The sequence below is a fragment of the Xenopus laevis genome, chromosome 3S (genome assembly GCF_017654675.1).
Source record: "Xenopus laevis strain J_2021 chromosome 3S, Xenopus_laevis_v10.1, whole genome shotgun sequence".
In the NCBI taxonomy this organism is placed as follows: domain Eukaryota; kingdom Metazoa; phylum Chordata; class Amphibia; order Anura; family Pipidae; genus Xenopus; species Xenopus laevis.
The window spans coordinates 55551379-55564209 of NC_054376.1; the positions used below are offsets into that span (position 1 = coordinate 55551379).

At 37.3% G+C, this 12831-nt stretch overlaps 1 protein-coding gene across 1 annotated transcript in view; it reads right to left on the reverse strand.

Moving 5' to 3' along the window:
- Positions 1 to 12831, reverse strand: part of thsd4.S (thrombospondin type 1 domain containing 4 S homeolog) — a 309110-nt gene that overhangs the window by 214249 nt on the left and 82030 nt on the right. The window contains exon 6 of the mRNA XM_018255490.2: positions 4521 to 4623. Coding sequence (XP_018110979.1) covers positions 4521 to 4623 — 103 coding nt within the window. The remainder of the gene's footprint in view (positions 1 to 4520; positions 4624 to 12831) is intronic.

The following is a 12831-nucleotide window of genomic DNA, read 5'->3' on the forward strand; positions in this document are numbered from 1 at the left end:
TTGTTATATTCAATTTCCCAGCTGCCTCCAGTCATGTGACTTGTGCTCTGATAAACTTCAATCACTCTTTACTGCTGTACTGCAAGTTGGAGTGATATCACCCCATCCCTTCCCCCCCCCAGCAGCTTAACTACAGAACAATGGGAAGGTAACGAGATAGCAGCTCCCTAATACAAGATAACAGCTGCCTGGAAGATCTAAGAACAGCACTTAATAGTAAAAGCCAAGTCCCATTGAGACTGATTCAGTTACATTAAGTAGGAGAAATTACAGCCTGCCAGAAAGTAATTCCACAAGTCACATGACTGGGGCAGCTGGGAAACTGACAAAATGACAGTATCCCTTTAAGCATAATTGAAGAAGGTTTATTTTAAAAATGTGTATTAGTTACCCAAAGGCAGTTACAGGCCCCTGGGTTTCCCATTAAAATTAAAGTCAGAAAAGGAATGCAATAATATGCTCTGGCAGAAATCATTTAGCAGAAGGCCACTTCACTTGCCCCTGGTTTTAAAACTTGAAATGTCATTTTTTTGCCATGTGACAGAGCCTTTCCAACTTCCCTTTCCAAAATATTGCTGTTTGGCTTCATTGCGTTTCACAAACACTAAACATCTAACAACTAGAGGTCTGTCATTCCTCACAAGCAGGTTAACTCTTTTTTACAGTAAGGCACAATTCACATGCAATAATAATAGTATATTTATAGCAGAGACACGTCTGTAGAGAATCCCAGACAGGGTATTTCACAAAAAATAACAATTGTGTATCTGCCACAGCAGAGCTAACTGCACACTGTTATTTTATATATTTTCATTGTAAATCAGACCAGGCTGAGCTCTGGGATATCCCACAGGTGAACATATGCTCTTCAGAAATGTGCCAGAATAATCAGATATTTATGCAATATGGCAACACATGGATTATCAAATTGATAATCCATAGCATCAGTTAGTTGGCATAGTTTACAACTAATAATTACAATGCCTTTAAAAGTATTCATATTTTGTCATAAACAATGAATCACAGTGGATTTAATTTTTTAACACTGATAAATAGACATTCATTAAAAGAGGTTTACGTAAAGTAATTTAAATTAGATAAAATAAACAATCACAAAATAAGTCAATGTTTAGACAATGAACCTTTGGCAGCAATTACACCATCTGCTTTGAACATCTGTGAACTGCAATTTTATATTATTGCAAACTACTGAAGCTCTTTTTGTATTGGACTAAGATTCAAATAGTCATCATTATTTTTTTGGAAGACAAAATTTCAACCCAGGCACAGGTTTCTTGCAGACACCATAAGATTTGTATTCAGGATTTCACTGCATTCGGTCTACCCTCTACTCTCACATGGCTTCTAGGGCCTGCTGCAAGGGAGCATCCCCAACAGCATGGTGGTGCTTCTCAGGATGTTTATGATAATGCCCAGTGGCATATGCCAAATATGGCATTTAGTCTGATGGTCAAAAAAGATTTTTTTGGGGTCATCTTCCAGCTGACTTCAGAATGTCCTACATGCATTTTGGCAAACTGAAGGTAAGATGCCATGTCAGTATTAGTTAAGAGTGGCTTTATTTTTGCCATAAAGCCGTCACTGGTGAAGCAGTAATTGTTATATGCATAGTCTACCCAATCTCAGCCAAGGAGGCTTGTAACTCCTTCAGAGTTGTCATGGGTATTTTGGTGGCCTCCCTCACTATTCTTCTTCCTACACAACCATTCACCATACAGGACCTTTTAAATTCCTATGTCCCTCCTAAAAAGTGTGTAGCCATTTAAATTTACATCCCAGTCACATTTCATGCCACCGCGTCTCAGTGGTACCAATTATATCATCGTTTTTAGCACATGCAATTAATTCCAGCTCATCCATTTTATCCATATTATTTTGACAAACTCCATGAATTGCCAGAATACAGCAGAGGTTACTACCTTTCCCTCTGATATTTACATTGCTTTATAGATAGAATAAGCTGTAAAGTTACTATTGGCCTGTTTTCCTAGTAACAGAGGGTCCTTGTTAGCTGGTAAACTGTATGCCCTCCTCACTCCTCCTAGAAAAAAATCCAAAGACACACGCAAGGCAATCTTGCTTGCATCAATCCTGTGTGCCTTTGGATTTCTTTCTATGGAGCATTGAATGCGAAGCAGCCGAACCTATTTACCCTATTTAAATCAGGGTGAGCGAGAGCTAAAGTTGCTCCCCACTCCTCACCCATGGCCCCTTACAAATCCCACTGCCCAGTCTACCCCAGATTCCTCATAATACTCTAGCTCACCCCCTTTCCTAATTTAAACACTCTCCAGCCTCTTAGCCATTATTTCCCCCACCACAGCAGACCCCTTCCATTGAGGTGCAATCCGTCATGAATATATAGATTGCACCCCAAAGAAAAATCAGCCCAGTGGTCTAGGAACTCAAACCCTTCTTTCCTTCACCAAGACTTCAGCCATGCATTTAGCTCTGTAAGCTTTTACATTCTTCCTAAACCTGCACATTGCACAGGCAAAGTATCTGAAAAAATATGCTCAAATGTTCTTTTGTGTCTATGGTGTAGCTTATGCCACAATATTGACTAATCAGAAGTTGGGTCTTTCAGATATACAGTATGCCACAGTTACTTGAAACGTCTTTGATTAAACACCTGGGATCTCAATCTATTTACTTGTTACTTTGGAAAAAAACTGGTTGCACCAGTGATGGTTTAGGGGTCATATTAATGGGGGTGTCAACTAACGCAATCAGTTGCTGTGTTGTTTTTTTTCATTAATTTAAATCACTTTGCAGAGATCTGTTTTCATAAAGCATCATGAAATTAAACTCTGGATTGCATATTGAGAGAACATAAAAGAATTCTAAAATTGTCTCTCTTGAGTCATTTGGGAATGAGCAAAGAGATTTCCTTGGATAGGCAGACAATGGTTGGCAGTGCAACTTATCATTAGAAGCTGATTATGGAAAAGAATTTATTTAAGCCTTAAACTTGGATGCAGAATGCATTTACCATTTATAATGCAGTTTAGATAAAACACTCAAATCTAATTATAAGCCCATGAAAGAGCATATTAAACAGAATGCTTTTATTAATAATGTGATTTAAGCACATGCTGCCAGAAACTCTAGGATATAATTTTAGTTATTCAGAATAAAAACAACTGGCATTCATTTGATAAAGGTTTTCTCATCTTGACTAAATAATAATTAAAGATAACTTAATTTACCATGGTATTCCATTAGATATATTATTTCCGCCCTTATTGCTGCCTGCCAGTTCATGAGTAAAAAGGGATGTTCCCAAATATGTTGTGAGAGCAGCTCAATATATTCTCCTAAAGATTGGAAGGTCTGTTCTAGGTCAAGTAACCCGTAGTAACAAATCAGATGATTTTAAGCAAATGACCAGAAAATGCTACTTGCTACTGCCACTGCTGCCATGGTAGTGCAAACATCGCAACTCATACTACCTTCCTACCATAACTAGAATGAACCCATAGTATATTTAATTATGTACAGTACTTAAAGTAACAACACTTTGCTGATATATCTTCCTAAGTCATGCACAGTTCCTTACCTTTGCCAAGCTAGTTAGGGAATTTTAGCTGTTTATGTAAAGGCAGCAGTAGTTTAACAAGAATATTAAGTTAAAGAGGCAAAATTCTACCTTCTACCTATTTTAATGGGAGCATACATATGAATGCAAAAAAGAAAAACTTACACTCGCACACCCTGGCCGTCCAGAATCAAACGAATCCCAGGTGCTCGATGATAGAGGAATTGGGCAACCTCATGAGAAAGGGGTCACGCCCCGAAACGTTGCATCCGCAATAAACGAGCAAGGTTAAACCTGCTAGTAATACCCATGTTGTGCCGGTGTGTTCTGAGCAATTTCCAGAACCCACCAGCACACCCTGGCCTCTCCAGCATAAGTTGGCCCGGTGCACAGTCAGAAGGGATCGGCAACCCCAATTGTAGTCAGCATAATAGAAGAAAAACTGGCACTCAGAGCTCGATGCATGCGGGCAAAGCCCTGCGTGTTTATTACAATGTAACGTTTCGGGGGCGGGCCCCTTCGTCAGACCAGGTGTGTTCTGAGCATACATATGAAGCCACTTGGGTTTGTGTGTTAAATGCGTCATGACTCGGGATAAACTGAAGAAATGTATATAAAGTATATATATCTTAAGTTTGATCATACAAATGAATGGATTTCCTATCTGTGGAAGCCAAATCACCGCCACTATATATATATATATATATATATATATATATATATATATATATATATATATATATATATATATATATATATATATATATATATATATATATATATACCCTTGTGTGTATATATATATACACACTATGACTATATACAGAGTATTTCTTCTGAAGACACAAGATAGTCTTCTTCTTGTTGTTCTTTTTATGGCTGGTAGAAACCAGTTAAGGATTATGCATTTATTCACAAACAAAGGCCACTAATTCTTTATGGTTCATCCCGGTTTACTTACCTTCTATAAATGGTTCCCATTCATACAATCTCCCCATAAAGGGCTTGTTGTTATAGGATGCACATTGCACTTCTCTGATGGCTCTGTTGCTCCCAGGACAAAGCTGTTAAAAACAAATAACCAGTTATTTATAGTTTTGAACGGATTTACAATCAGACCATCGAACCGACTAGTTTTCTAAATGATTTCACCCTCTTGGTAAAGTTGGCTTCTATTACAGAATTACCATTATTTTAACCAACTGAAGCCTTGTTTCCCTATAGATGGTGCTGGAGTCAGTCAGTTTGCAGTGGGAAAGGCAGCCTGGGATTTTCCATGTGCTATGCTGAATGCTTCGTGTATAGTAATAGTCAGTTAATGCTACCATCAGTCAAGTAAAGTAAATAAACGATTTTAGGCTGTGGCAAAATTCTACAGCTCCATTTTTTTACCGTTCAATGTAACCCTCTTGCTGAGTATAGGGCTATTTTAAGCACAACTGACAGCGAAGTTATATCAGCTGAACCCTGAACAAGCAAAAAAGAACAGTTACATAAATGACCCCATGTGCTCCTGGAGGAAGTGGAGACAGTGAACAAGTATAGATCATTTATACTGTATAAATGAGCACCAGAGTCTAAAAAAAACGATAAATGTTTTTTATGTATGTATACTTTTCTTTATATACTGCTACTCGTGTAAACAGTACTAGACATTAAAACAGTACAACAGAACAGAATGGGATCAATAGTTGGAATGTAATCAAATTCAGTAACAGAAAAAGTATTTGCAATGCAAAAATGTATGTCTTGCGAACCCAGAAACTGTTTAACAACCACTTCTGACAGTAGAAGAAAGATTGTGAATTTTATCATTTGCAGCAGGATGCAGTGAAGGTAATAAAACGTATTAGTAAAATAGTTATGTTTTCTCCAAAAGATTATAATACATTCAAAATTAAAGGGGCTGTACCTTTACGGTAACCTTTACTATATTATATTGGTTACTTTCAAGAAACTTTTCACTTTGCCGTAAGGTTTTCTTTTTCATAGTTTATAAATGATTTGCCTTCATCTTCTGACTCTTTCCAGGTTTCAAATAGGAGGTCATTGACTCCATCTAAAAATCAAATGTTCTGTAAGGCGACAGTCTGTTGTTATTGCCACTTTTTTTTACCCATCTTTCTATGCAGGCCCTCCCCTGGTCATATTCCAGTCAAATATATGCATGGTTCAAATCAATGCATGGTTGCTAGGGTAATTTGGACCCTATCAACCAGATTGCCAAAATTGCAAAGTGGAAAGCTGCTGAATAAAAAGCTAAAAAAAAAACCCACAAATAATAAAAAATCATAACCAGTTGCTAATTGTCTAAGAATATCACTCTCTACATCGTCATCATCATCATCAAACTGAAAGTGAATTTTAAGGTCAACAACCCGGTTAAGGGTTTACTGTAAAGAGACAAGAGGAAGAGCTTACAATCTAAATGGGTAGGTAACTCACATACACAAAGAGGAGGATAATAAGTTCAGCGGAAGCATTACAATCTAATGGGGGAATAAATAAAATTCAGTAATGGAAAAACTTTTTGCAATGCAAAACATGTACATCTTTGTGTAAATTTAATATAGCTTTTGCAAACCGGAAACTGTTTAGCAACCACTTCCAACAGTGGAAGAAATACTGCGTCAGTCCGCAGTGTATGTTAATGAAACTTCTTACTGAAAAAGTTATGTTTGCTCCAACAAACACCTTCTAACACTTAAACCTTCTAAAAGGTGCACAATGCGCAATTAAAATCACAATACAATAAAGAATGTTATATTGCAAAATGCAAATGTTTATTCTCATTTGTGCAAATTGCTTTTCTCTTTTCTCTGCAATAATCTGAAAATGTTGAAGTTTTTGGCTATCAAATCCGAAAAAATTCAGATTCCCGCACCAGATTTGTTTGAGTACATTTATTGATAAATACAGTAAAAATGTGCACAGAAATTTGGTCGAAGTGGTTTTGAGACATTTTTGGATCTTAGTAAATAACCCGCTTACTGTAAGAACAGGAACAGTTTGGGAGAATAAAAATGGAAGAGCCAGTAAAAAAATAGCATAAGGACATGAGGAGAAAATAAGAAGGGAAAGAAAAGTGGAAATATGGAAACAGTTTATTAAGCCCTGTGATTAAGGTTTACTAGAAGGACCCACCAACCCAGTCCCACAACAGTACCTTAAACAGAATGTTATGCGCCTGCATTCCTATACATTCCTATTTATACTACCAGTAGTTGTGCACTCCAACAAAACAGCAGACTGTAGATAAACAAAGGGAATCCCAGGATGGCATAACTGTCACTCAAAATTAGATGGCTAATCACTTTTCTACTGGTGTTGGCACACGTCTGCCAGATAAGGCTTCTGTACAGAAAGGCTGCCATCAGGGGGGCACGGGGGGAGCCGTACTGGGCCCAAAGTTTATAGGGGTGCTGCACTGACTTTCCGGATAAACCAGGCTCCCCTTGAGACGCTGAAGCTCCTGAAAGCTGCCAAAAGCCACAGAATGGATCTGAAAGCCACCAAATTGAAAAAGCCGCCGTATGGAGCTGAAGTTGGCAAAAAGAGCCAAAGAAGAGGTGAATGAAGAAGACCTTTGAAGGTAAGTTCTATGTTTTTTAAAAACTTTTGATTTCTGTGTAGCCTTTCTACTTTGGTGTGGGTTGGATCTGGGGTGGGGCTTGGGGCCAGGCAGGGAGCAGGGGGCCTAGAAAATTATCATACTGGGCTTCGTGATTTCTGATGGCACTCTCTCCAGCTCATTAATATCCCTCTTAAAGGACAAGGAAAGGCAAAAAAATAAAATCCAATTTCTACTTTCTTTAATGAAAAAGAAACCTATCTCCAATATACTTTGATTAAAAAATGTGTACCGTTTTTATAAGAAACCTGAGTGTATGCAGTGAAATTCTCCCTTCATGTACTGCTGTGGATAGGAATTGTCAGACGGTCCCTAACGGCTGAGCAGAGAAACAATCATACTTATGAACAGCAGGGGGAGCCCCCGCCTTACTTACCAGCCATGCAGAATTCAAGCAGCTTTGTTTATGACGATCTCTAAGCAGCCCAGACCACACTGAGCATGTGCAGGGTCAGGGTCAGGCAAAGATGTTTAACAAAGTTACAAGATGACAGCCCCCTGTGGCCAACTTTGAAAAAAAAAAAGTCCAAAACTGCACTGCATTCTCAAGGTGATGCCTTACACGGACCCACAGAGAGGCAAAATGGAGTTAATGCCCTTTTTTATGCAAGTATGGAATATGGTTTATGAACTATGTATGGACTATACAAGGTAAATATATGGCAAAGTAGCCTATGCATGACCCTAGCTTAGCAGACAAGCCACTTCATAATTTGCAGTGAGAAAATGGAAATTACTAAGAAAACATTTCTGTGCTAAGTGGTTTAATCTGGCACATAGCTGCTTTGTATAATTCCATTTCTGTAGTCCCAAGCCCAACTTGTGCAGAAAATGTCAGGGTTGCAGAGATGTAAATGTTATTTTTCTTTCCACCACAATCTCCCTGCAGACACATCCCCACCCATTTGCCACCCCTGACAGATATACAGCTGCACAACTATGGATACCAGTTCTATACACTAAATTTGGCTTTTCACATGAGTGGAAAATTAGGATATACTCAAACTAAAATTCATGCCTGACTTAAAACACTTCACCTATGACAATTATTAGGATTGTTGTTTTAAATATCTCTAAGAAGTTTTTGTGGCTAGTAATAAATTCTGGACAAATTTTTCAAATCTGAAACTAAGCCACCCTCATGCATTACACAATATGTTTTGGTAATTATCTTCATAACCACAAGCTGTTATTTGGTTTCTAACCAAAGAGTGAGGATATCTGCATGTTATTATTATAGTCTGATTAATACAACATGGGGCCTTAGCAACACACACTGTAATAAAGCAAGAAAGTAAAAGTCTTTAATGCTTATCTTGCAACACATACACATTCATATCTAACAGTACTGTGTTTCTAATATGGGTACCGGTAATAAATCACCGCTGGAATAATCCTGAATGGAAAAGTTCACATATTGTTAAATTTGCAACAGTTTGTGGAGCAGTTTTAATCAGTTATCTTTTCATTCTGCATCTGAATGGAACATTCACTGCCATCTGATTGCCAGGCCAAGTGACCTTACAAACAAAAAAGCCGAATAATCCTATATCCACATATATCCTATAATTAGCTATATTAATTTCAAATAGAGTCCAAGTTCAACAAACAATTTGTTTTTTGATCATTTACTTTATTCGCCTTCAGAGATGTTCTGTACAGTTTCCTGTAGTTGCAATCGGGCCCAGTTCCAAATTTTCATTCTACTTGGAAAATACCATACATTCTTTGGTTTTAGTTGGTTTTAGTGTTACTTAGAAATCTCACATATCTATAATCACAGGTATGGTTATTGCTGATAGATTCACTAACTGTGAGCTGGATAGTCCAGAGGAATTCCCAACAGTTGCTTTTGTATACAAGATCTGCTTTTGTGCATTATTGACATTTTCCTGAAAGGGTTTAAAACATCATTAGCATAAGATAGGGCTCACTTGCCCCTAATAAAATATATATATATATATATACCTTGATAAAGGTCCAAGCAGGGGACCGAAACGTTGACCTGTGTTCTTTTACCATTATGATTTAATAAAAATTTAAGATTTTACTTAAATCCCAGTGTGCATTCCTATACAAGAGGACTTATATATGAACGGCATGGAGTAGCACCTGGGTGGATACTACTGCGATATATATATATATATATATATATATAACAAACAAGGGAAAGTTGTGCTCACCACTATGTTTTAAAACCATTAGGACTGGCCAGATATGGGATGACTTTGACGTAGTTGGCCAGCTTAAATATATTGCAATATATGGACAAACAATCTCTGTTTTGTTGGGTAAGGCATTTATATATATATATATATAGTGGTGTGAAAAACTATTTGCCCCCTTCCTGATTTCTTATTCTTTTGCATGTTTGTCACACAAAATGTTTCTGATCATCAAACACATTTAACTATTAGTCAAAGATAACACAAGTAAACACAAAATGCAGTTTTAAATGAGGGTTTTAAATGGGTTTTTATTATTTAGGGAGAAAAGAAATCCAAACCTGTGTGAAAAAGTAATTGCCCCCTGAACCTAATAACTGGTTGGGCCACCCTTAGCAGCAATAACTGCAATCAAGCGTTTGCGATAACTTGCAACGAGTCTTTTACAGCGCTCTGGAGGAATTTTGGCCCACTCATCTTTGCAGAATTGTTGTAATTCAGCTTTATTTGAGGGTTTTCTAGCATGAACCGCCTTTTTAAGGTCATGCCACAACATCTCAATAGGATTTAGGTCAGGACTTTGACTAGGCCACTCCAAAGTCTTCATTTTGTTTTTCTTCAGCCATTCAGAGGTGGATTTGCTGGTGTTTTTTGGGTCATTGTCCTGCTGCAGCACCCAAGATCGCTTCAGCTTGAGTTGACGAACAGATGGCCGGACATTCTCCTTTAGGATTTTTTGGTAGACAGTAGAATTCATGGTTCCATCTATCACAGCAAGTCTTCCAGGTCCAGAAGCAGCAAAACAACCCCAGACCATCACACTACCACCACCATATTTTACTGTTGGTATGATGTTCTTTTTCTGAAATGCTGTGTTACTTTTACACCAGATGTAACGGGACGTGCACCTTCCAAAAAGTTCAACTTTTGTCTCGTCGGTCCACAAGGTATTTTCCCAAAAGTCTTGGCAATCATTGAGATGTTTTTTAGCAAAATTGAGACGAGCCTTAATGTTCTTTTTGCTTAAAAGTGGTTTGCGCCTTGGAAATCTGCCATGCAGGCCGTTTTTGCCCAGTCTCTTTCTTATGGTGGAGTCGTGAACACTGACCTTAATTGAGGAAAGTGAGGCCTGTAGTTCTTTAGATGTTGTCCTGGGGTCTTTTGTGGCCTCTCGGATGAGTTGTCTCTGCGCTCTTGGGGTAATTTTGGTCGGCCGGCCACTCCTGGGAAGGTTCACCACTGTTCCATGTTTTTGCCATTTGTGGATAATGGCTCTCACTGTGGTTTGCTGGAGTCCCAAAGCTTTAGAAATGGCTTTATAACCTTTGAAATTGAACTCAGGTGTGATAAACCACAGTTAAGTTATTTTTTAACAAGGGGGGCAATCACTTTTTCACACAGGCCCATGTAGATTTGGAGTTTTTTTCTCCCTTAATAACGTAAACCTTCATTTAAAAACTGCATTTTGTGTTCAATTATGTTATCTTTGACTAATAGTTAACGGTTTTTGATGAGCAGAAACATTTAAGTGTGACAAACATGCAAAAGAATAAGAAATCAGGAAGGGGGCAAATAGTTTTTCACACCACTGTGTATATATATATATATATATATATATATATATATATATATATATATATATATATATACATATACATATACATATACATATATATACATATATATATATATACATATATATACATATACATATATATATATGTATATATATATATATATATATATATATATATATATATATATATATATATATATATATTATATACATATACATTTTATATATATATATATATACACATATATATTATATACATATACATTTTATATATATATATATATATATATATATATATATATATATATATATATATATATATATATATATATATATATCTATCTCTCTCAAAACAACTTCCTTAAGTATGAACATTTGCCTATTAAGATTTTCATTCACCCAGGTGATGCTATACAGTATCCATTAGAAATAATTCTAAATCAACTGGTCTTTGAGTTTTCTTGAGACCTTTCTCAACTCATCCAAGAGGCTTCTTCAGTTCACAGAGGCAGGGAACTGCCCAGCATTTAAACCCTAAATGGAGAGCTAAACTAAAGAAGTAGGCTAGAAATGTTGTACATAATGTTTTGTTTCTGTCCAAGCTCAAAGCAACCACAACCCTTTAACAGTGAAGATATGTCTCCAAAGATGCCCCAGTAGCCCCTATCTTATTTTCTGCTAATCTACTGCACATGCTCTGTGCTACTGTCACTTACTGAGCTTAGGGACTGACTGAAAATATACAGTACACATAGAATATAAATTTCACAGTATACGGCTGATTAATAGATAATTACTACATGGCAGCACAAAAACCAGCACAATTAGCATCACAATTTAATAATCAGCCTTGTAGCTTCAGCTTATATTACAGGCCAACCTCATTTTCTGCTTGATAATTTGTGACAACCCCAAGCTTAGCTTCTCAACAGCTGCTCAGAGCCCACTGAGCATGTGAGTGTTGCAGACACTTTCTAAGACGGTGCCCCCTGTTACAAGTTTAAAGACCTGGATCATTGCTATTGAGAAGCTGAAAATTTAGGCTGGTGCGTTAAGTTCAGTTTATATAATACGGCATTTGTAGCCACATTAATTAATTGGGTTTAGATTTCCGTTAAGGAAGCAGAGAACCAAACCTGGTTAGCGTGCAAGACATGCAGCGTAAAGCCTTCTGAAAACAGAAGATATTTGCTTTCCTCGTGCCATATACACAGTTTAACTAACTCTCCCATAAGGTATTATGGATGGAGATATGCAAATCACTCCTTTATGGCCCTTTGGCCAACTATTCATCCATAACCGCTGGTTTTATAGCACAGATAAAGATTAATAGTTCAGAGCCATATGTCCAAACTTGCAGAACGCCTGTTTCAATTATAAATATATAAAAAACAAACTATACATTAAATAGTTTTTAAAGATGCATTTCTGTATAGCAATAAAGCTTATGGGGTGACGGGGGAGTGGCTGAGGCTGAGTAGGGTGGGCATAGTGGAGTTGATTTACCCAAAGCTTTATTTTCCACTTAAACAATGAGGGGAGGATGGGGAGAAGGGTATTTAGTCTTTTTCTTCCTCAAGGCTGTCGCGGTTGTTGTAGTCGCACAGCAGACTGTGAATCAGTCAGTCTTGGATGCTTTTCCTCTAACTCCTTAGAAGCAGATGGTTCCTGGAAAACAACAAAACATCGTTAATACAGTTCATAAGGCGCCAGTCTTACATGCGTATGAGTGCCTTAAAACAATCCATACAACACCACATGGTAAGTAAGGAAGTTCCTGGGCACACAGTCTCTGAAATTGTGTTCCAGGGCATCAAGCATGGTCTGTGTAAATCCGCAATCCAAAAAGATATACACAGATGTTTCTTCTTGAATGATGCACCGTGGGCAGTGGCGGTAC